Genomic DNA, 25,649 nt, shown 5'->3' on the forward strand with positions numbered 1-25,649 from the left:
GATGTAAAGAATTATCATCCTCTCTTAGAAGATCTGATGTAATCGACTAAAGGTCACATGCAGAGTACATATCCCCATAGCACCGGCAGCACAGATATGAATAGCAGTGTTGCCGGTGAATCATGCCCTGAAGGGTGTGAGTATGTATGTGAGAATATACCCTCCACCCTCGACACTCGCTCAAACCATGCTCCAGTCTACAGTGTTTAGCAGTGTAGTACCCTCTGCAGGAAAAGACTTCTCCAGCAGGGGAATGGTCCAGCAGGTGGGAGGCAGCAGAGAAAGGCTCTGCCATGTCCTCACTGCTGGAGCCCTTCCCTGCTGCAGGGAGAGGTTCTGGCAGCTGGGGAGGCAGCCAGGAAAAGCTCCACCAGCTCCCAAATACTGGAGCTTTTCTCCTCCACACCACCTCCCCCATGCCCGAGCCTTTCCTCATGCCAGTGAAAAGCTCCAGCAGCAAGGAGCCGTTGAAACTTTTCCACACTGTCTTGCCACTACCATATAGCTACACACCACAGTGTGGACACAGCAGGCTTTTCAATGTGGTGTGTAGCTATACATACCCTACACACTGCCACCAGTGGTGTGCAGTGGCCTCAAAGCCTCAGTGGGAAAACTGTTATGTTACAAACCACCACATCAAGCCAAAGAACAGGATGAGTTACTCTTTAAGCACTTATTTGTAAATTTGAAAAAAAAAATTGTGTTATAGGAGATTTCAATTTGGGAGATGTGTGATGGAAGACTCATGCAGCCACCAGTAAATCCTCATTAGATGTTCTAAAATTTATAAAAAATTATCATCTAACACAGAAGGATTGCACTTGACATGAGGTAACTATCTTGGACCTCATTATGACAGATAAACATGAATCAATCGCTGGACTAGACATTGGTTGTTGCCTTGGGACAAGTAATCATGACTTGTGTAAATGGAAGACACGCCCAACCAGTCATTCATATATACTTTATGCTTCAAAAGGACTAATTTCCCAAAACTGAGAAAAATTACGAGCAAAACTGATTGGGAGGAAAAATTTAGACAGAACAACATGAATAAAAATTTAGAGTTATTTAAGAATTTATCAGATGGCCAGAAAGCCACAATCCCCCAGTCAAAAAAGAGGCCACTCTGACTAAAAGCCCATCCTGAATAAGTGGCAAAGGCAGCAATTAGAAATAAAAAAGTAATATAACACAAATGGGAAAAGGAAGATATAAATAGCAACTGATATACACTGGAAGTTATGAGGTGCAGAAAGTTGATAAGGAAAGCTAAAGATGACAGAGAAAAAAGAAGAAGATCTATGGCTGGTAGCACTAAGGACAATAAGAAATTTAACTTGGGTGCACCCAAGTTAAACATTAGGGACATGTGATGCTTTCACAGGGCATCGAGAACTGCAAGTCACCTTGTTACCCTCTGCCTTAGCAAAAGAGAGATTTGCTGGTGCCAAAGTGAGTGACAACTCCCTTCCACCCCAGTTTATTAGTCAGCCAAAGCAACTCCTTAGACTCTGCCAGCCCTTACTCTGCTTTGCTTGGTGCAAACCAGTTCCCAAACCACCTGGAAGAGTGTTCTTCTGCAGTATCCACTGTCACTGGACACTCACAGAAATTGCCAAGTCCACTGTCTCCAAAGAGAGAGTATACATACTATCCTGTTAGCGCAGGCAAGGAGTCCCACTGTAACATAACATCAGTGAGATGAACTTGTAATAAAACCAAGAATAAGTTTATTAAATGAACAGATTTAAGTGATACTAAGTAAAGACAACGGAAACAGAAAATAGTTACAAATAAAACGAGTAGTATAATATGCTTTCTAGAGACTAAAACTTAATAGGCTGAAATCCTTGACTATGGCATTTTCTCACCAAAAGCCACCTCTCAACATTACCAACCCACATGGCTGGAGATCCACCATTCATGGATACAAAAGGCACTGACCAATTTGTTCCCTCAGTGATGGATAACAAAACATCTTTTTGCTTCACCTTATATTTCCCCACAAGTCATTGTTTTGACCCCACAGACAAGCCAGCCCTCTGTAGCTTTAATCTCTGTTGTCTTTCTGTGCTGATTTCACATTCTTCAGTCAACCTGGCTTTTCTTGTTGACTTGCATGCCAATGCAGCTTCCTTTGTGTTGGTTTCCCAACCAGGCAAGGCAGGGAGATACCTACCTACCTTCCCTCCTGTCTTGAAACCTGTTTCTCTCTTTGTTTGGCTACAGACTTTCAAACAAAATACCAGTAAGCATCCATAATTCCTCAGGTAGTGTTAATATATGGGTTTCACAATTATATTAATGACCCAAGTTTTCCCAGCTTTCATTTGATACTTTACAAGATACTCTTTATAGATAAATATTATGACAGCAACATGTTAGATGTAGTGAGTTTGTCAGGTCAGACAGGAGATAGGAGTTGCTGACACAGGCTGGGTCTACACTACCCGCCTGAATCGGCGGGTAGAAATCGACCTCTCGGGGATCGATTTATCGCATCCCGTCGGGACGCGACAATCAATCCCCGAATCGACGCTCTTACTCCACCAGCAGAGGTGGGAGTAAGCGCCATCGACGAGAAGCAGCAGAGGTCGATTTTGCCGCCGTCCCTACAGCGGGGTAAGTCGGCTGCAATATGTCGAATTCATCTACGCTATTCACGTAGCTGAATTTGCGTATCTTAAATCAACCCCCCCCCCCCCATAGTGTAGATGTAGCCATAGTGTAGTGAACCATGAATGGGCCCAAGTGTCATGAGAAATTCTAGCAATGGGATAGGCCCATTTCTAGATGGAGATGATAAAACTGTTATGATGAGGCAGAAAAGACAGGTATGTTCAATAAATATTTCTGTTTTGTATTTGGAAAAATAAAAGGTTAATTTACCCATATCATATAAGGACTAGAAAATACCTTCCAGACTATTTGTAATGTCTAACATACTTCTCCAATATCTATAGGTAATAAACATTTTTAAATCAGCAGGCCTGAACAACTTGTATCCAACAATCCTATAATAGCTGGCTAAGGAGATCTCTGTCCCACTGATTTCAATTTTTAAAAACATCTTGGAATACCAGGGAAAGTCCTGAAGACTAGAAAAGTGCTAATGTTGTGCCGGTTTTCAAAAAGGGCAAGTGGGATGACCCAAGTAAGTATAGGCTGGTTACCATGACATTAATCCCATGCAGAATAATGAAAGAATTAAGGGAAAGGAATATAATTAATGCCAGTCAATATGGAAAACAGGTCTTGACTTCCTTCTTTGATGAGATTATAAATTTGGTTGATAAAGGTAAGTGCATAGATGTATTTGAGTTAGTACCACATGGCTTTCTGGTTTAAAAAAACAGTACTATACAGTATCAATAGAGCACACGCTCACTGGATAAAGAATTGGCTTAGTGACAGATCTCAAAAACTAGCTGTCAATGGGGACTCATCATCCAATGGGGAGGTTTCTAGTGCATTCTGAAGGGGTCAGTACTAGGCCTGATGCTATTCAACATTTTCATCAATGATCTGGAAGTAAATATAGAATAGCTGCTGATAACATTTGCGGATGACACAGAGTGGTGACTGACCCTGTGTTGCTACACTGCGGTGTAAGGAGGATTAAGAAACCCTCCCTTGCTCCCCTGATGCAGACAAACAGGGACTGTGCTTTCAATACTTCCTGCCCTCTCCCTTGTAAGGTAGATGGGGGTAGAGAATGGGCAGAACTTTCCAACATGCCAACCAGATTTTAAAAATATGTGCTAGCTACTTATGCTAAACAATCTGTTCCATATTGCATTGAGCTGTGATGCTTGGAATACCTTTCCCAGACCCGAAGAGCTCTGTGTGGCTCAAAAGCATGTCTCTCTCACTAACAGAAGTTGGTACAATAAAAGATATTACCTCACCCTCCTTGCCTCTCTAATATCTTGGGACTGACATGGCTACAACTACACTGCACATAACATGGTATAGAGCAGTGGTTCTCAAATTTTTTTTCCGCCAACCACTTGAAAATTGCTGAGGGTCTCAGCAGACCACTTAATGATCTTTCCAAATGTTGTTTGTACCGTTAGCTAACTATGGTAAAGCACTTTGGATAAAAGTGCTATATAAAAAAACCCCTTAATAATTAACATTTTTTGTTCTACAAATAAAAGCACAACTCATATTTTAATAGCAGTAGTCTTACCTTTCTAATGCGATGGATGTGCCTTCTCTCCCCCGCTGCGGCAACCCCTGAGCTGGGGCTGGAAAGGATAGGGGTCTTTTGCCCTGCCATGGCAGCCCCCAAGCTGGGGCTGGGAAGGAGGGGGTCTTTCCCCAGCTCCAGGGCTGTGTCTGCCGGGGAAAGGTGCCTCTTTCTCTGGCCGCCATAGCCCTGCACATCCCACATTCCCCTCACCCCCTCTTTTCACCCCACTGCCCCCTCCCACCTACCTCCTATTCCTCCCCAAGGCCACCACCTCACCTTACATGTGCGTCTTCTCCGGGGTCCAGGCACCTAATTAGTGGAGCCATGCCTGCACAGCTCTACTAATTAGGTGGGTGGCCCTTCATTCTCTTGTGTGTGGCTGCCCAGGCGCGTGCACCTTAGAGGAAACTATCTGCAGACCACCTGAATGGAGCTCGGGGACCACTGGTGGTCACGGACCACCAGTTTGAGAACCTCTGGTATAGAGAGAAAAGGTGGGCAAAGTAATATATTTTATTGGACCAACTTCTTTTAATATCACCCACCTAGACCCTATAATGCCCTGGGACCAGCATGGCTACAATAACACTGCATATAATACAGTATACAGAATCATGACTGTTTTTTGTCAATTTGCCAGAGTATCAGGACTTTTTCTCTTGTGTTGGATACTTATATATTATACCGTCTCTATTTAGTAGGAAGGGAGACATCTAAATTATATTTATTCACAGAAATGGTGCACATAATCACCCAGGGACTCACTTTGAGAGGTGCTGTCAGGAAAATCAATAGGTATTGAGAGCATTTAGTATCTTGCATAATGTAAGCATTTAATGTAAAACTAATGTGAACTTCAATGATTTAACAATTTGTGGCCTGAATCTGACCCATACCCATTTTACATCATTATAACTCCTTTTATTCAGTAGCGTTACTCCTGATTTGCAACAGTGTATATCAGAGAAGAATTAGACCCTTGGTTGGCAGGAGGACAAATTCTTTGTAGAGAGATCTATATGCATAAAAATATAGCTATGTTTGCTGTTATTGTTGTAAAGTTTTTAAGAACGCTATGATAAAAGTGAGTCCAGCTAAAGCTTAAGGTAAATTAGCAATTTCCTCTAGGATATGTCAGGCTTTGCGTAAAGAACAGTTCACCCTCAGTCATGCTCTGCTTAGTTCCCAGAATCAGATCATAATGTTCAGGTAGCTCGTGTCATCTTTATCCACTACCAAAGCAATGTCTTTGATGTCAGCTAATTAGTTCTGCACTGCTTGAGCCTGTTCAACAAGACACAGTTTATCTGGACTAATACAAAAGAGTGTATTAACATCTCAATAATAAACTCATGATTTTAAATATATTTTTTCCCAGATTATACCTGTAGCTTTGTTCAAATAGATTCCAACTTCCCTCCTGAACATGGCCTGGATAGTATCAAAGAATTTTATCTGAGCAGGGCCTTTTCTTGCTAAAAAGCTTTTAATAACTTGTGTTAAAAAAATCCTGTCTCCCATGGTTTCACTTTATTTCTTTCCTTCCAGCTGAGACCCTTTTTTTCCTTGATCTCTTTTTTGTGTTTCAGGATGCTGCTCAAACTGATTCCTTCAGGATATGTAAGATTTGGGTGATTGATTTGTGGCCTGTGCATGTGACTTGGCCAAGTCAGCATCTGAATAGAAAGCAAACCTTAGGGAACCTGAGCTGATTTTAGCATTCTAAACATGAAATACCACCACCACCAAGGCATCTTAAAATGAAATTGCTATATTACAATGAATAGTAATTTGACTTCCACTGTCAGAAGAATTAAACTTACAGAGGTTCAAGACTCCTTAAATAACTGAGACTTATTTCCAAGAAAGGGCCTCAAGGTTTAGCCCTTATTTGTGTCTGATACACCATTACATAGCAATGCCTATAGCAACGCAACAATGGAACTGAGCTTCTGGATAAACTTTTATACAGCCCTGGGTGTGGCAAGAGAACAATGTAGGTCACTGCAATTCCTTTCCCTTTTCACTGACTTTAAAAAAAAACAAAACTTATTTTGGCTGTCACCTCAACAGTGAGAAGTTCTCTGCTGTTAACAGAGATTTCAAATCCTAATCTAATTGGCTACTTTAACCTCAACTGTCCATAGCTATATAATATATACAGCACTTCTAAAATAAAAGAGAACTCAAACCCATGACCCTTTTGACATGTTCTGTATGCCTAGATGATTGATACATTACAGTTTGACTGATTGCATATGACTTGACTCAAAGTACACCACAGGATCCAGAGGAAACTGGACACAAGGGATCAAAATAAAGCCTTTTCTTTCTTTTTGTATGAGGGATAAGAGAAGATACAACTTTAAGTAAAGAACACAGCTATTTAAATCTTTTGAAGACAGTGGCTTTAGCTGCTAAGACTGGCTCACTAATCAAAGCTCAATGACATTCCGCTACAGAATCCAAAGAAATGGGATACAAGATAACAGTGGATTACATTACTGAACAGGTGTTTTCTTCATCTCTTTGTCCCGACATAATCCTTTAGGGTTCATAAACACAGGTCTATTTTTCCTTACGGTTTTTATGCAAAAGTATTCTAAAATCCTACCTGTATTACTAATGGGATTTCTTCTGAGCTGTCCAGGGGAAGCAAGTATGTCCCTTTCTTTTTCTTTTCTTTAGTAGTAGGCGGGGTTTTTATGACAGAAATGCTGGCAGTCTGTACCTTTTTTCTTTTTTAAACAGTCATCTGATATATGCCAAGCAAAGTCACTGATTTAACCCTTTGGCATTAAGATTCATTGATATAGTTTCCAATGCTTTTTCTAGTTGTTGTGCACTTAAATAACCAAGCACAGATTTCTAATAATTTCACAAAACCTCATTAGATCCTGAAGTCAACAGGAGCTTAGAGTACTTAGCATTTCACGGGAGTGAGCCGAAAATAGGCATCTATTGTACTTTTGCCATCATTGTTGATTACATAGAAAAAGAGATGTAAATAGCTCTCCTTAATAGTTAGCCTTTTTCTTTTAGTAGTTATAACTCAGAGGTTGTGACATCACATTAGAAACACTTGCGATGTCACAAATCCTCAACTGTGTCATTAGTCAATGATGCAGGTTGGAGGAACAAACTGTTTACAAAATGTAGAGCTTCTACTATACACAAACAATTTTGTGACCACAGCAACAGCAGTGCAAGAATACAGAAAGTTTCTAAGCTTGATAGGAATATATTTAGGGCCAAATCCTGAAGTTATGTAGTTTGTACTCAATCCAAACTCTGACATAACTCAATTGCCTAAATATAGATCAAATGCAGAGACCTCCAGATTTGACATAATATATTTTAATGTGTGCTTGAATGTTGAAGTGACTTATGATAGCTCTAACTGAATTACTGATGTGCATAAATTCAGCTGTCCACATTCATTCACTGAAAATTCTTTGCTTAATACATGATTCCAATTAGACTGAAAAGATATCCCAGCAGGGTCTTTTCTGCCCCCCCCACCTTGTCTATAAAGTATGATGCACATCTCTGGTGCTGTATAAATAACAATCACAACCCCAATAAACAATTTAGAACATACACTTCAAGAGTTAGTTCACAAAGGGTCAAGAACCTTCCATTTCAGACCAGGAATGCCAAGTTGCTTTCAGAGAAATAGCTCAGGGTCTTTCTCTGTGTGCCAAAAGCCATCATTTAACTATCAAACCCCACTAACCAATAAAGTCTGACTGAGATGACAGCAACACAACAGTTAATCAAAATTTCTCCTTTTTTAAATTAAACGGTGGTTGTGGAAACAAGAAATGAAAGTCCAAATGGGATTCTACGTTAAGTATCAGAAGAGCCTTCATAGGATCGTTAGACTGATTTACTCCCTTTCATGCCTTGCAATACATGATGTACCTCATTCAAAACTGCACTAATATAAATGCCCTTTGACATATACAGCAGCTTCTCAAGCCTCTCCATTTGAGTCATACTTGTAAACATAGGGTCTGATCTCTCTCAGTACCTATTGTTTTCCTTGGAAGTTGGTGGAGCTCAGCACACTTGGCCCTGAGTGCTCCAATACAAGTAAAGGGGATACATATTATACAAATGAAATGTTCATGGTGAAAGATAATATTAATCCTGAGCAAATGCAAATCATGATGCATCAATGTTAACTGAGAGATTCACTTACCAGTCCGCTAAGTCAAGGAAATATGCAACTGTTTAATGTAATCAGAGGATGTAATAGGTATTAATATTACTTGACTCTTTATTTTCAGACATTTCTACCTCACAGATAAAGATTCATTCCCCACAAAATTTTAGCCTCAGTACATCTACACTGCAATTAGACACCTGCGGCCGGCCTGTGCCAGCTGGCTCATGGGGCTCAGGGTAAGAGGCTGTTTTATTGTGGGTAGACTTTCAGGCTCGAGCTGCAGCCCAAACTGTTGGACTCTCCAACCTTGCAGGGCCAGCCGCAGGTTTTTAATTGCAGGGTAGAAATATTTTATAAATACGTGTAGCTCTTTATGAAAAACAAAGAAAGTTTGCAAAGCTTTGTATCTGGTCATTTTTCAACTAGTTCTAAAGAGAATCCAAGGGAAAAGATACAAGCACACTAAATGAATCTGCTATTTTAAATATTCAATCAACAGTATATCAAATTCAGGTGCTCCAAGCAGCCCCCTATCTTCCAGTAAAGTTGCTTTAATACACCAAAACTGACCTGTGTACACTCAAACATAATCCAAACTACACACCATATTGGCAGGACAAGTACTGCATAGAGTGATATCCAAGATGACGACTACAGATAAAAATATGAAGAACTGAAGCTAAAAGCAGGGCAGGATTTGCAGGGACCTAAACTGTAGGGTTGGAAAAATTGACTGGGAGGGGGGTACTGAAGAGGGCCACTGCCCATGTTACTGTAAACCTGTTCTATCAATATCAACTTGGCACTTGTGAACACTAACAAACAATTCTCTTATGGCTGGTCTAGGTACAGTTTTTGTTTGCTATAACTGTGTTGGTTTAGAAACCAGTAAAGTGGTACAATCCCCTTATGTGAATACAGTTACACCAGTGTAAAGGTGTTTATAGCCAGACAGTTTATTTCTGTAAGTGTATGGAAATAAGCATCTTTATGCAGGTATAATTGCATCTACAGTGGGGGAGGGAGTGGAGTTCTACCATGATATTATATCGTTTTCTAAACCCATATAGTTAAAATTAGTGTAGACTAGGCCTCACAAAGAAAATGCTTTTGCTTCGGAAAAACAACGTAATTCCTCTTGCTAAAGTCTCCAAAACAGACTGATAAAGGCCTACCCTGCTTTAATATTTGTAAAACCATATGCTACAGTATAGCTGAAATACATGGGAGTATGGAAATATACTGTACATCCTCTAAAACACTTTTTCACTTGTATTTGCCATGTGGAGTTGAAAAATCTTCCTAATACGTTTTCCAACTGATGCTATACACCGTATGCATAGCAGAGATAAGATAAAACAAACACACAAAGAAAAAACCCGGATTAGAAACTAAGCTGATTCATGGCTAGTTGGTTAGTTTAGTTTACCTCATACATGAGATCCTACAATACAATTCAAAGATTTTACAGAATGCACTGCTGGCTTCATCTAGAAATGCAAGCCCCAATGGCTACACAATAGTTATAAACATCAGAGCTTCTCCATCAAGTTGCAAAGACCATTCATGACAGCTGTTGCTTCTTTAAAAGAACAATACACTTAGTTCCTAGAACATTTGTTCAACATCACTGAAACGCAACACTCAGCTACGTCTAATGGCCCACCTTTGTTTGTTCAAGGTGTAAGTATTTGTCTTGGAGTTCACCGTGGGAATGTGACATAAGCCGAGACACAGGCATCTACAGCAGGTGACCTACAGCTTTGTTTGCCTCCCCAGTCACAGCCTTGAGTTTGTTCTTTTTTTAGAAGTCACTTTCTTTGTTAAACGTCTGGCATTCAGTTCATTCAGTGCTTTTTGTTGTTGTTGTTTTAACTATGTATCTTTATGATTAGCTTTTGGATAAAAATATGCCGGATCAATTATTTTACCTGGAGGAAATTCTGAGTGTGACTGGGATTCCTTTGTTTAAAGGATATACAAATCCAGATATGAACTACTACTATTGATAACAGGATACAGAATTTTCCATAGCTATCCAGGTCACTGGTTCAAATAAGGCCCTAGTCAGTAGTGAATGAAATGTAATCATAAATCTGTGGAGCAGCTCTTTACAAAGATTAACTAATTAATGCGCAAAACACCTTTGGAAGTGATACCTACATATTATCTGCTTTATTCAGATGGAAAAAACAGAAACATGGTGGATGGGATCCACAAAGTGATTTAAGCATTGCAATGCTGAGCATCCTGGTGCTTAACTTTTAGGCAACCAAAAAAAAAAAAAAAAAAAATCACAGGAACAACACTGTGATCCACAAAGCCAAGTTAGGTGCTTAGGCTCCCTATACAATGAACAGGGATATATAGGCACCTAAGAATGTAATCCACAAAAGCCAGCACATTAGGCAGGGAGCCAGTAGCCAAAGGGAGGTGCTGAGGAGATGGGTGTGTACACTAAGCCCTGCCCCTCTTTCAGAGATAGGCCCCTAAGTCTGGGCTGCAGGGAGGCACCTAGCTCTTCTTAATGATCCACAAATGGGAACCTGCCATTTAGGCAGCTCAGGTGCTTAAGCTGTTTTTACATGGGACTGAATTAGGCACTCCACCACACAAAATGGTTGGAAAAGGTGGTGCCCAGTGCTTATAGTCCTCACCAGGGAGGTAAAAGTCTCTGTCCAGTCCCCCTGTTTCAACCTCTCGTTCATTATTTATCCACAGGTCAACAGCTTCAAAAGGAAAGATTGAGGGAGCCACACATCAGAATATTCCATAGGCAGTGGGTAAAGCACCTTCCTGAGAGATAGGAGACCCCAGTCAAGTCATTCCCTCTGGCAGAGAGGGAAATTGAACCTGGGTCTCCCAGATTCCAGGTGAGTGCACTAACCACATAGCTAAAAGTTTTAAGGGGCATCCACTTAGGCAGGAGATAGGCATCCAGCTGCCTAGAGGGAGGCTGCAGTGCGCATGCCTAGAGGCAGGAACTTAGGCCCCTAGGGAAATTTTATTCTAAAAACTTAGGTGCCAAGTGCGTTTAGGGTTCAGTGAGTTTTGTGGCTCACAATGGAGCTAAAACTGGGACTTTCATAGATCCCAACCAAAGGGACTCCCTTAAAGCCACAAAAAGCTCATTTCACTCTACAGTCATACAGGGTGAAATTCAACACTGAGGAAATGAATGCAGCTCAACAGGCTTTAAAGGTACTACACTCATTCGGCTCATACTATTTGTGGTGTAAAGACTGCAGCAATTAGCCCTGAGACAGTAACTTACAAAACGTATGGTACTTAACTACCAGTATTTTCTTCTTTTCAGAGTGATCATGTAATCAGAATCTTGGATCACCGAACATAGGAGTTCCTGGTATCAGGAACAAGTACATGGATAGCATATCAAGGTGAACTTAGAGACAGAGAGGGCACCTTGCAGCAGGAACTAAGTTATCAAAGATAAGCATGACAGAATTTTCCTTTATGGAAACATTTCTTGAGTATTTACCCTATTGAAAAATTCCAAGCAGGATAATTTATAACCCAGACGTGGACAAAGAACAAATAAAAGGCAATTATAATCCCAAAATTAAAAACATCATGTCATTTTTTAAATCAAAGAATTAAAATAAATTATAAAGATGCTGACATCAGGCATAATATGGTTTTGGAAAATCTTTGCCTTTTTTATTCTTTTTTGTTATAACTTTTCAAAGCATTTTAAAAATGTTTTTAAAAATACTACAGTAATAATTTTGGTTGCTGTTTTTAAATATATCATACAAAGTTTCCATCACAAGCTATCATTGACTTGAATTACAATATTTTGTGAAACTGAAAAATTTCCCCCAGTGTTTTTTATTGGGCAGCTTGTCCAGTAACATTATAGTTACCCCTCTCCTTGGAGAAATTCCAAATGGAATTATGGAATGATATTGTCTTTTTCACAGTGGTTAAGAAGATGCATCTGACAGGCCAAGGCTGAATTTAAAATGTCCAAAATCAAAGCAGAGCATGTCAAAAGTCTCTTTTATGTGTGAATATGGTGTATTCTGCAAACAAACTACTGAAAGAAAAGGGATAACTGGTGCAAACAGGTAGGGCCATAATTACACTTTAACCACAAATTGCAAGTAAGGGCATAGAATCATAGAAGATTAGGGTTGGAAGACACTTCAGGAGGTCAATCAGTCCAACCCTCTGCTTAAAGCAGGACCACCCCCAACTAAATCATCCCAGCCAAGGCTTTGTCAAGCCAGGCCTTAAAACCCTCTAAGGACGGAGATTTCACCATCTCCCAAGGTAACCCATTCCAGTGTTTCACCACCCTCCTAGTGAAATAGTTTTTCCTAATAGCCAACCTTGACCTCCCTCACTGCAACTTGAGACCATTGCTCCTTGTTCTGTCATCCACCACCACTGAGAACAGCCTAGCTCCATCCTCTTTAGAACCCTCCTTCAGTTCGTTGAAAGCTGCTACCAAATACCCCCTCTTCTCTTCTGCAGACTAAATAAGCCCAGTTCCCTCAGCCTCTCCTCATAAGTCATGTGCCCCAGCCGCCTAATCATTTCCGTTGCCCTCTGCTGGCCTTTCTCCAATTTGTCCACATCCTTTCCGTAGTGAGGGGCCAAAACTGGATGCAATACTCCAGATGTGGCCTTACCAGTCCCGAATAGAGGGGAATAATCACTTCCCTCAGTCTGCTGGCAATGCTCCTACTAATGCAGCCCAACATGCCTTCTTGGCAACAAGGGCACACTGTTAACTCATATCCAGCTTCTCGTCCACTGTAATCCCCAGGTCCTTTTCTGCAGAACTACCACTTAGCCAGTCGGTCCCCAGCCCGCAGCAGTGCATGGGATTCTTCCATCCTAAGAACAGGACTCTGCACTTGTCGAACCTCATCAGATTTCTTCTGGTCCAATCCTCCAATTTGTCTAGGTCACTCTGGACCCTATCCCTACCCTCCAGATATCTCTCTCTCCCCCCAGCTTAGTGTCATCCGCGAACTTACTAAGGGTGCAATCCATTCCATCATCCAGATCATTAATGAAGATGTTGAACAAAACCAGCCCCAGGACCGACCCCTGGGACACTCCACTTGATACTGGCTGCCAACTTGACATCGAGCTGTTGATCACTACCTGTTGAGCCTGACAATCTAGCCAGCTTTCTATCCACCTTATAGTCCATTCATCCAATCCATACTTCTTTAACTTGCTGGAAAGAATACTGTGGGAGACTGTATCAAAAGCTTTGCTAAAGTCAAGTTATATCATGTCCACCACATTCACCATATCCACAGCGCCAGTATCTCATCATATAAGTCAGTCAGGTTGGTCAGGCATGACTTCCCCTTGGTGAATCAATGTTGACTATTCCTGATCACCTTCCTTTCCTCCAACTACTTCAAAATGGATTCCTTGAGGATCTGTTCAAGTTCCCCAGAAAAATCATGGGGAACTTGCTTGGGTTGTTCCAATTCAGGGTTTTGGTTTAATATCCATCTCTAATTTCAGTATACATATTCAGTGAATGAGTCTGTTCTCTTTCAGAAAGAGATGCCATTTGGATGACACTTCAAAGCAAGGATTCAATGTAATTCAAAGTACAGTAGGATTGAGGGACAGCAGCACCATTAGAAAGCAATTTGAATCAATTCTAAATTATCAAGTTTTTTAAACAATTTGTTTAACTTAGCATTTGATTTAATCATTGTTAAAATCAACTATTTTCTTTTCAATTGTAGATCTTAATTTATAACTCCAAAGTTTCCTAATTTCCAGTGCCTTCACAGTTTTCTTTACACTTGAAAATTTATACTGTTTGCAAGGTAGCATGATGACCATTAGATAACATTTTCAAATGCTGAAGCCAATTCTTTCAATTCAACTTTGTAGGAAACAGACATCTTCCAAACTGATTGGTAATTATTCATTTTTATTTTATTTTAGAGACATTTTAATAAACATTTTTAGTGATTCACTCCTCTATGTAGTTCACAGAAATGTCTGTTCCTGCTGCTATTCCTATTGCCTATATCCTGGATCCTAGGATATTTTTGATATTACACTAGAGATTTCCTTTATACTGGCATTCTTAGTTACCTTGGAGGACCTTCCTTTCTTTCTGCTTACTAACCATTACTAGCTAGGTATTTTAATGTACTTACAAAAGGACTCATCCCTCGCAAGCTGGTGGAAACGGTGGCAGACCTGGGCAACCTGAGAAAGCTCTTTATGGGAAAACAATGAGAAGATGCATAGCCACAGTTCATCAGGAAGAAGCAACCAAACTGAGAGGTCATTCTCACGTTTATTATCCTAAAAACAAATCAAAGTAACATGCTATTACAAGGAACGGCAAACAAATACAATGCATTCTCTAGTGGACAGCTAACTCCTGTCCATGACAAACAGTAAAATAAACAAATTAGATTCAGGTACCAAAGAGAAGAACATTTTCTTCTGTTTCACTGGCAAGCAAAGCGAGAAGAGACTTTACTGCAAAGGGACTATCTATTTCTCCTCTTCCATTTCCAATCTGAGGCATCAGAACAATGTATTACTTAATTTTAACCACCTGGATTTTGGGTTAGCTGGCCACAAAATCTGGGGCTTAGCCTGCTGGTCAGAAGAAATGAGAATCTAGCATTCTGATCAGCCACACCCTTACTAGCCGGCTCACTTTATCAATACAACTCTCAGAATAATAATAATGATAACAATAATTCCAGGTCTGGAATGTTTTGGTTCTGCTTAGCTCTCCCAAGCTGGAAACACAGCCTGGAAGACACTGAAGTCACTCTGAAGACACATGAAGAAAGTGACCAACTACCCCTCATTTTTTTAAGTATGTCCTACGGTTTGCAGACATAGGGCCAGATTGTCCCCTACATAGGAGAAGTACAGGGGACAGGAAAACTCAATGTATAAAGTCTTATGACATTTGCACAGCATTGGCCTGTATGGGTAGAGATTTGGCTCCATATGCCCACAAATCCCTGCACAACAATGCTTTTTGGTACCACATCATGATAACAGTTTCTGAAGAACAGTTTTTTCCCTTCACCATGTTACTTTTATTTTATAAAACTTCTCCAGAGTTGTCATTCAAGGTAGCCATAGATGGGCTTCAATCCCCATCTCTTCTACAAATTTCTCCATCTGAATGCCAATAAAACTTTTTGCCTGCAGAATAGAGTGGTTTTTTATTACCTAACAACTTAATTTTAAAAAGTTTCATAAAAGCTCTCCAGTTCTCTCTTTTTCAAAATATAGCTATCAAAATACCATTTTGCTATTCATACAGTAGATAAATCATTAATAGAAATTTGTTCACATTAGAAAACAGATTCAAATGACCAGATTAAATAAAGTACAGCAAACTTTTCTAAAAAAGGTAAATAAATACGTAAAGCAGTTATTGCTTTGATGAATTTGGCTCTGGGTTAAGGCCCAATCCAGAAGGTGGAATATTTTGCGCAGACAAGATCTTTTATTTATAAAGACTGAATTTGTGGTTAGTATGAAAAATAGATTTCAAAATTCTGAAACACCAGCATGTTCCATATACAGCTAGGGAGCTGATGCAGACACTTACCCAATTTACTGTTTCCTCAAAACCTTGAAATGTACTTTTGCAAGGTTGCTTGGAGTCAGTGCCTGGGTAAAAGAGAAATTATTCTGGAATCCCAGAGCTATGTGAAAGTCTGTTTGTTTGGTAATAGAGAGCAACATATGAGGAAAAGATGAAGCAATATTTCCATTTGTCCACACTATAAATAATCAGAATTACAGAAATTAGAGATGAAAAAGACCTGGTAAGGTATTCAGTTTACCTCCGATTAGGGCAGGATTCTTCCCAATTGCCTTTAATGTAAAAACAAACAAACAAACCCAGCAGCTGCATATAGAAAAATATATTTGGTGGTTCTACGTATCAATATCTTGCCAGTAGCACCAGATTTTCAAAAGCTGGTGCCCCTTTTTATGACTGCAATTATGGGGGCAAATAGTTGCAGGCATAATTTTGTGCCATAATTGTGTGTGTGTGTGTGTGTGTGTGTGTGTGTGTGTGTGTGTGTGTGTAATTATTTGGACACAAACAAACATTGTCATACGTATGTCTGAGTACCTGACCTGCAGGAGCAATTAGATAGTTAGACATCTATGTAACCTTAATGCAAGTATAAATAGGGTGACCAGATAGCAACTGTGAAAAAACGGGGCAGGGGTGGTAGGGGGAGGGAGGGATAATAGGCACCTATATAAGAAAACGTCCCAAAAAATGGGATAGTCCCTTTAAAAACGGGACATCTGGTCACCCTAGGTATAAATAACTATCCTGACAATTTTACAAGTCAAAAAAAGAGACCACTGAAGGCAGGAAGAAAATGCTGGTACTTAATCTCTAAAACTAACTTAAACACAGAACTAGAATACAATATTCCCATATTACTAAGAGGATAGATTACATGGCTTTAACAGGTCTTTTCTATCTCTAATATATAGAGATATAATATATCAGACATGCCAATGGAATAACACATTTTTGGCAAATATTCAAATCAAACTTTTTTCTGTCTTGGTGAGTGGTGCAATTATTAATTGAATTACATTAATTTTTTCTGTCACTACAGCTGCTAACAGACCAGTTGCATTATACTCACTATACATTAAAAAAAATAATCAAACATTTGTCAGTCGAAAGGCCACTCACTAGGAAGCCTTTTAATCTATGCAATGTCATACACCATCCTAAATACATTATTAGCATCTTTTAGAAAAGCAAAAGTGGTTGAACACCGAAACTATAACACCACTGCTGGCACAGATTGTCTTTGTACATGGAACACAATATCGTCAGATAGAGATTCAAATGGACCATAGCTGCAAGTATTCATTTCAAGAGAATTTGCTATTAAGATAGCAAATGTCTGCTATATTTCCATTTTAGACACAAGTTATGTAAATAGTTATGCAATCAATCAACCCATAAATAGCTGCCTGTCCTGGTTATTAGGGAGCACCTTAATACAAGGCACTGATGCTCAACAGTGAGTTGCAAGACAAGCTTTATTGATCATATCTACACTAAATGAGCATTCACATAGCAATGAATAAATTCCCAAACTCTTGTCCCATCATTCAATGTACCACCTCGAACAGATTTTTTGAAGGCAGATTCTTCTTTGGCTGGTCAGGAACTGGAAGGAGATAACCCAGGGCATTATGAGTAGAGAAAACAGATTTGATTTAGTCAGATGTCCTCAACAGACTAAAAAATCAAATAAAAACACTTCACTAAAACCACTCCTTATAATTATCTGCACAGATCATTGCTGTGTTTGTTAAATAATGTTCACAACAGAAAGAACATTCACCAAAACATGCAATTTTCTCTGCTACTTTGGATGAGTACAGGAAACTCCCTTACTCTCAATTTTTCAGTTATAAATCTGTGGAACCATAAATATCCCCAGGATATTTTTGTTCTGTTTGCATGTAACATACCCTTATTAAGTTTTATGGATCTCTTGACTGACCTATTTACATCTCACTTGCCTTTAATTGAGGTCCACACTGTTAGGCTCAGAAAAGTCTTTTAGTACTCGTAAGAAATGTTCTTTATGGAGCCAGTAAATTCATTCTCATGGGTTTTTTTAAAAATTGTAAAGGGTGTTTATTAAAACCATTGTCATGGAATGGGTCTCTGAAGAGTGACCACTTATTTTTAAAAGGAAGGTGATCTGTTTATCCACTACAAAACATTGATTTCTACCTTGAATTTCCAAAATCATTTTGTTCATTTAGGATGTAACATAACCATGTTGTATCAGGCTGGGATATTGTTAGATCTTCCATGGCAGAGTCAGGCCTGACAATATTTACTGGAGGCCTCCAAGTAAAGCCAAAGATGTTGCAGGAAGTGATACTGGCAATTTACAAGAAGCCATTCCCCTTCTAAATCAGGGCTGTCCCAATGCCCAAACACACTGTAAAGAAGCATTGTGATGATAGCACTGATGTCTTGCAGATGAGAAACAAACCCACAGTCCTGACTATTTCTGGTTATTAAAGATCTCAGCCTTTTCACAAGAAAGGAACTGCAATGAGAGTCAAGGGCTCTCAGTACCTCTCCAAAGGTGTTTGTTACCTTCCAGAATCAGTCCTCACACTAGATCTGATCAGAGAACATACATATTACATAAGACAAAAGAAACTGAGGAAGTAATGGGCTTAGAAATTACAGTTGGGGGTTAATTTTTAAAAAATACTTGTTTGTATCTTGCTGTTCTACCCTACTATTTAAATTATTACTAATTTAAATTATCTTCAAATTCTCTAATCTGCACTGGTATAGTTTATTGACACTTTGAGCTACTGTTTCTTTTTAAATTTCAGGTCAGCATCTATTGATTATCACTCAGCTTTAGTTCCTTGGACAGAGGATTCCCTGGAGAATGCAAAAGGAAGATAGGTAAATGGGAAGGAAGGTCAAAAGTGATTAAAAAGAACATCCTGAGTACACATGAACACAAAAATTACATGAAACAATTTACACATCATTCCTCTGCATATCCTAATAAAAACTTTATGGACTGCTAACATGCTTAACAAATATGTGCACACATTTTTACTTACAAGCATTAGCAGTCTTCACAAAAGCTACTGATGTGGCTTGATAATTAGGTGGTTTCTGCTGAGCTTTTGCAGATATGGTAGGTTTTGGGAGAGGATGTGCCTTCATCTGTCTGGAATTGACACTACCTACAGAAAGGAGGAAAGTTTTGATAATATTATAGAAGTAAGAGGTAGAAATTAACTATTAGATTATGAAATCCCCAATCCTAGTGCTCTACATGCCACAGGGATGCTACAGCTACAGGGCAAAATTTTCTGGTGGAACTCCCCATGAAAGATATGGCAATTTCCTACAATGTCCTAAAAAAACCTGATTGAATTAAGTTTAAGTAGCTTTGGAGTCCATTGTATTAAATGCAAAGGTTATGTATTATTGTGGACCTGGATGATCAAAGGACTATACTGAACCATGTGGCAGACAAGAATGATCTTTTTTGGACAATACGGATGAAGTCGATTTCCTGGAAAATATTTAGGGGATGGTGCATGCAAATTCTCCACCCCTGGTTATGCAAACAGCCAGCCTTTTTAAGCTATGCTCTGAGGAGTGGGCTTTTGTCTGCTGATTACCTGTCACATGAGGTCAAGATCAAGGGCCCAAGCTGTATAAAGGAGACTGATCTATTCCAGCAGTTGCTTGTTCTGAGCTAAGGCTGTTCTGAACTGGTAACCACAGAAAAAACTCTATATGAAGTTTGAATGACTGGCTCCTACCAGAGCCTTTGTGATCTCTGGTAAACTGTAGATTCTTTATTGTTTCAATATGTTTTCTCTGTAATGCTTTCACCTGAAGAATAAATGTGCTTGCTTATACCAAGCTGTGTAGTAACTCGTAACTATTGGCAATTACATTGTTCATAGCCTTCTGAAGAGAAAGCAAAGCGCAGAACTGGCCTGTTTAGGCAGTCAGACTTGCTAAGAATATCGAACTGTAGGCAGAGATCTGTGCCTAAAAAACCCTGGTCAGAAGGGAGAGAGACATGGGTCTCTGCCCAAAAGAAGTGACAGCTGAGGAGCTCGGAGCCTAGAGTGGGATGAGCCCATGCCTCAAATAGTTAGACTGGATTAAGCAAAGTACTTGAACACATGCCTAATTTTAAGGAAACAAGTAGTCCTACTGAATTGAACCATGCTGACTAAAAACCTTACATCACAATGCAAAGCACACCTCTTTGCACAGGCCAACCCCCAATAAAATAGCCTCAACATGGCCTCTCTGGCTTTCTTGGCTCGCTGGCTTTCTTCACCCAAAGATGTCTTCCCTAAAGCATTCAAAAAGACTCAAACTAGTGGAAGGAAAATGGACAAATAATTAGCTACTCTTTATCTTTCCATCTAGGTTCTCAGTTGCACCCATCTTCATAGTGTCTGGGTGCATGGCTAGAGAGTAACTGTCTCTAATCTTGCCCAGATACTTCTGCATATTAAAAATATTTATTTGATAGGCAAAGTAGAAATACATAGCTGGACAGCTACTCAAAATAGGATGTGGGAGAATGGCAAACAAGAATGAGGGAACATAGAACTTTTGATCCCAAACCTGACAGCTTACTCCTCTATCACCTAAACTAAATCAGATAGGTTGTAATTTGCTAGGAAAGGAAGAAGCCAAATTTAAATATCAGTCACAAGAAATATAGATTAATTAAGAGTAGCACCGTATGAAACCAGATACTACAGCCAAAAAAAAAAAGAGGGACTAGGAAAAATAGTGAAATTTTAGACAAAATTTTAAATTTAAAAATCTGTACATTCCCTGTGGAAAGAAATATTACTGTACTTCTTTATGAAATTGCTATTACTGAATCACTGTATGATGAGCTAAGAAAGGCAAAATTGTCAACTGACAACTTCTTGAGCACTCATCCCTTCATGTCCCTGAAACATTTCCATTAGAGACACATTTAGAGTAAATACAGAGGTCTATTCAGAAATGGGCCTGGTGGGCATTTTTAGCATATTGCCAGCACATTTTCATTGTGAATGTGACATGGATTTCTAGCACCATACCAGCTTATGTAACAGATCTAAGTTGAAAGTCTAATTTGTGTGGTCATCACGAGGCTCTGCACTCTATGGACCAAAGTAAATTTTATGCAGATATCTACTGATAGGATCATGTCTCAATCAGTTTTCCTGCGGACCAAAAGTCAAGCAAGCAGAACAACAGGATATTTTTTCTAAAAGATCTGCTCTAGGAATTATTTTGGAGAATTTCTATGGCTTGTGTTATATGTCAGGTCAGACTAGAGGATCACAATGGTCCCTCTTAGGACCTTGGAATCTATGAACCTAAGAAAGAGCAGGAAGCAACTGGATGAGGTCAGGGGAGAGGAACACTGCCCTTCTTGCTCACCAGAAGAGTGGAGTGGGGTACTTATAACTCACCAATCAGCCCCAGAGAATCTTCTCTTACCTGGATTGGGCTGGCACCACGCACCCATCAACCCACCCAGGAAATTTGCAAAAGGACCATTTTCCTCATGAGCCACTTTGGGCTTTATGCTAGTCACCCTTTTTTCCTTAGGGATTGCGGGGGGGTCGCCTTCCCCATAGTAAGTCTGGGACTCAGGAGTTAGGTTCTAACATTGTAACTTAGTACATAAAACCCATGGAACATGTCCAATGCAGGTACTTCTTAGGAAGGGATACAGTTATCAGAGAAAATGGACTGGAAAAGGATTTGAAAGAAAGCATCCCTTAAGGGAGCTGAGGAATAGGAGGTTGGGGCTCCTACATCTGGCACAGCAGGGAGCCAACTCTCTCCTTTTAGAGCCCCCTTTTAGCTCAGACAATGGGTGGGCAGTGGGGTACCAGCACTGGGATGGCAAGGATCAGGTTGCAGATCATGTAGAAATGATTAAGGAATGATGATGTACGTATTGCCAGATATTTTAAGAGAATAAACTTGTAGTTTAATTAAACTATATCCATTGCCTCTTGTCTTCCAGCATGGCCAGATAAGGCTCTAATCTGTATTCTTTGTTCATTTGTGCTCATCTCACTGATGTACAGGATCCTTGCGCTGAGTGATCTTGCCAATAAATGGGATACGAATAACATGTTTTTAAAATGAAATCTACAAACCAAAAATCACAAATCAATCAGCTCATCGTGGATAGGGCCTTCAGCAAAAGCAAATGCTGTACCAATAAAGGTGTCTCCAAGAAGATGGACAATGTGGAGGAGGGCAGAGAATTACTGCCTAGATGACATGCAAGTATTACAGTAAGTTATCCACATTTTTATTTGCCTTCTAAATTATTCTTCTCAGGTGAAACTCACAATGCCTAACACAGGGCCATGGAAAGCCCTGTGTGTGTGATTCCAAAAGAAAGAATAAGCAGGGAGACTCTAGATATGGTTATGGATATATTGAAACTACCAAAAATATCCACAAAGTCTGCTGCCGCCCCTGCACACCTTGGAGTCAAATTCCATGGTGGCTCTCCCTACATAAGTGCAGAGGGTAAAGTATTGTAGGTGGGTGGGTAAGTGGTAGTGGTCAATGGACCCAATAACTGTGCAGATCCAGCGTGCACAAACCCTGCACAGCGAGGCTGTAGCAAGCTATGTCTGCTACTAGACCACAGGATATACTAATGGACACGGACTGGCTGAGCAAGTGCTCCAAGTCCAGCCTCTTGGCTAGGAGAAGGGAAAATTCCATTTTTCCTCAGTCTCCATATTTATCCTCCCTGTGCAAAGCCTGTTTACTGGGCTCTGGTGAGAGGCGTGGTGGGTACCTGAATTTCAGCCCTAGTGAATATTATCCATTTAACACATCACTTTTCTCACAAGGAAGAGGAGAAGATGACAGAAAAAAAAGATATGGCAGTGGGGCTCTTTAAATCCTCATAGTAGCAGATCATTTCTCCCTTTTTTCATCTGTGTTTTTAATTAAAATATTAAAAATTAGAAATAGATTTGATCCCTTAGAATACAGTTACATGTTCTATTTCAGAAGAAAGTTCAGCTTCTGGAGTCTAGCTAAACTCCCCCTCCCCTATCAAAAGTTACATGCTATACATGCATCAAATCACTGATACATATTTTCATGATATTTAAAATATTAATTTTCTTTGGCATATCGTAGATCTGGTCACATTTACTGTTTATTGAGACACATACCTGAAGGCTGAATATTTTGAGATATATAGACCATCTTCTTGCCTACATCAGCTGAGACTGGTCTTTGTACACATTGTGATCTAGATCAGGCAAACAAAAAATTGTTGGAATAGTACATTTCTTTATTTCCACTTGCCCATCATCAGAGGCTAATAATATGATATTTCATACTATGGATTTACAACATAGTGCGCAGCTTTGGCACTACAGCACCTGGTAAATGGAAGACAAACATGTAACTGAAATTGTACCACTACTGTTTTATTAAACTTACTAGACACATTTATTTAAATATATAATGTACAACATATGTGGAGAGAATAAATATTTGATAAGCTGCAGAGCCATATGGAACCATGGTGATAGCCATGTGATAAATGCTATGAACCAACTAAATAGTGTGCAGAACCTATTACATATATCCAAGGAAGGTTCTACAAAAATTCTTTCACTTAACTTGTCAAGGTTTAGAAATTTTTTGGTGGCTCTTAAAAAGAACTGTATGCAGCTTCCTCCCACTAAAGTATTATTAGAAGAATATCTGAGTCCTGTCATGTGTGAATTCATCCCTTTCATTATCAGACATTTCCATCACAAATTAATCAATCAGATCACCTCCAGTAACACAGCATTCCTTTGGCTAATTTGCCAAATGAAGACAGAGAGCTTGAGTCAGATGTTCACACCTCTCGTGTATGCACATGAACTCTGATAACATTAACCTTATTTCAAGAGGAGACTTTATTTAATTTCTCCTCATTAAGTTACTGTAGAGCAAATTACCTCATATATATGGAATTATACTACAAGTGCTTATTGAATCATTATTCCTTCAATGTTAGTATAAATTATTACTGCTTGCCCTTGTTAACTAACTGGGAAATAAACAGAGAGCCACAGTGTATAAACAGAGTTGTTTTAAAGCATTAATGTTCATTTAGAAGACAATTAGGAAATACACACATACATATTAATATGCAGATTTTAATAAAGCATTTGAAACTCTCTCATCGCAGATTATACACAAAGTTTATTCAAATTTGTTTGGGTTTAGAGGAAAGTTACATGGAATGAAAACTGACTGAAGGAACAAAAACAAAGGGTAAAAATAAAGAGCAAATTACTGAATGGAAGGAGGCATCAAGTGGGATACAGGAGGGATCCAGTATTTTGTCCTGTCATATTTAAAATACTCTCTAATGATCCAGAAAAGGGAGTAAACTGAAATTAGTAAAATTCTTTCTTTCAAGCAATTTGAATTTCTACAGGCATATGTAGGCACTTTGGTTGAAAAGAATTATGAACTTTATCATTTCATGATTCCAGTATGTGATTCTGAGGAATGGTAGTAGGGAAAACAGAATAAAGACAGTGGACTTCAAGAAGACAGACGTTAGCAAAATCAGAGAATTGTAGCGAAGAACCCATGGGAAGCAAGACTAAGAGGAAAAAAGAGTTCAAGAGAGTTGGCAGTTTTTTAAAGAGACATTATTAAGGGCACAAAAGCAAACTATCCCAAAGCACAGGAAAGATAGGAAGTATGGGACAAGAGCACCTTGGCTTAACCAGGAGATCTTCAACAACTTGAAACTCAAAAATGCGTCAAAGAGTGGAAACTAGGTCAAATTATGAAGCAGGACTATTTAAAAAACCAACACAAGCATGTAGCCACAAAAATTAAAAAGACCAAGGCACAAAATGTAATTAAACTAGGTAGGGATGTGAAGGGTAACAAAAAAATAGTTTACAAATACTTTAGAAGCAAAAGAAAGACAGAGGACAGGGTAGGCCCGTTATTCAGGCTTAGTCTTCACTACGGGGCGGGAGGGTCGATACGCAATTTCAGCTACGCGAATAGTGTAGCTGAATTCGACATATGCGAGCCAACTTACCCTGCTGTGAGGACAGTGACAAATTGACCTCCGCGGCTCCCCCGTCAACGGCACTTACTCCTACCTGCGCTGGTGGAGTACAAGCGTCGATTCGGGGATCGATTGTCGCGTCCCAACGAGACGCAATAATTCGATCCCCGAGAGATCAATTTCTATCCGCCGATTCAGGCGGGTAGTGAAGATGTAGCCTCAATGAGAAGGGAAAAACAATAAAGGAAACACAGCAATGACCAAAGTGTTAAATGTCTTTTTTGTTTCAGCTTTCACTAAAAAGGTTAGCAGTGATTGGACAACTAACATAGCGAACATCAGTATAAATAGGTAGGATATAAAGCTAAAACAGGGAACAAACAAGTTAAGACTTACATCTAACTTGTGTGAGTCTTACTAGACAGGGCCTGATTAAATATATCCTAGAATACTTAAGGAACTAGCTGAAGAGATATCTGAGCCATTAGTGATTATTTTGAGAATTTGTGGAGGACGGGGGAGATCCCAGAGGACTGGAAAGGGTAAAATATAGTACCTATCTATAAAAAGGAAAATAAGGACAACCCAGGGAATTACATACTAGTCAACTTAACTTCGCTACCTGGAAGCATAATGGAGTAAATAA

General features: G+C 39.4%; 1 protein-coding gene across 1 annotated transcript in view; it reads right to left on the reverse strand.

The window, feature by feature from the left end:
* The window catches only part of LOC117879349, a 101,499-nt gene that overhangs the window by 66,806 nt on the left and 9,044 nt on the right, over nucleotides 1–25,649 (reverse strand). Inside the window, exons 4-7 of the mRNA XM_034774470.1 lie at nucleotides 23,142–23,221; nucleotides 19,011–19,136; nucleotides 15,967–16,028; nucleotides 14,537–14,687 (exon numbers count right to left, since the gene is read on the reverse strand). Coding sequence (XP_034630361.1) covers nucleotides 14,537–14,687; nucleotides 15,967–16,028; nucleotides 19,011–19,136; nucleotides 23,142–23,221 — 419 coding nt within the window. The remainder of the gene's footprint in view (nucleotides 1–14,536; nucleotides 14,688–15,966; nucleotides 16,029–19,010; nucleotides 19,137–23,141; nucleotides 23,222–25,649) is intronic.

This window comes from Trachemys scripta, chromosome 6, assembly GCF_013100865.1.
Source record: "Trachemys scripta elegans isolate TJP31775 chromosome 6, CAS_Tse_1.0, whole genome shotgun sequence".
Classification (NCBI taxonomy): Eukaryota; Metazoa; Chordata; order Testudines; family Emydidae; genus Trachemys; species Trachemys scripta.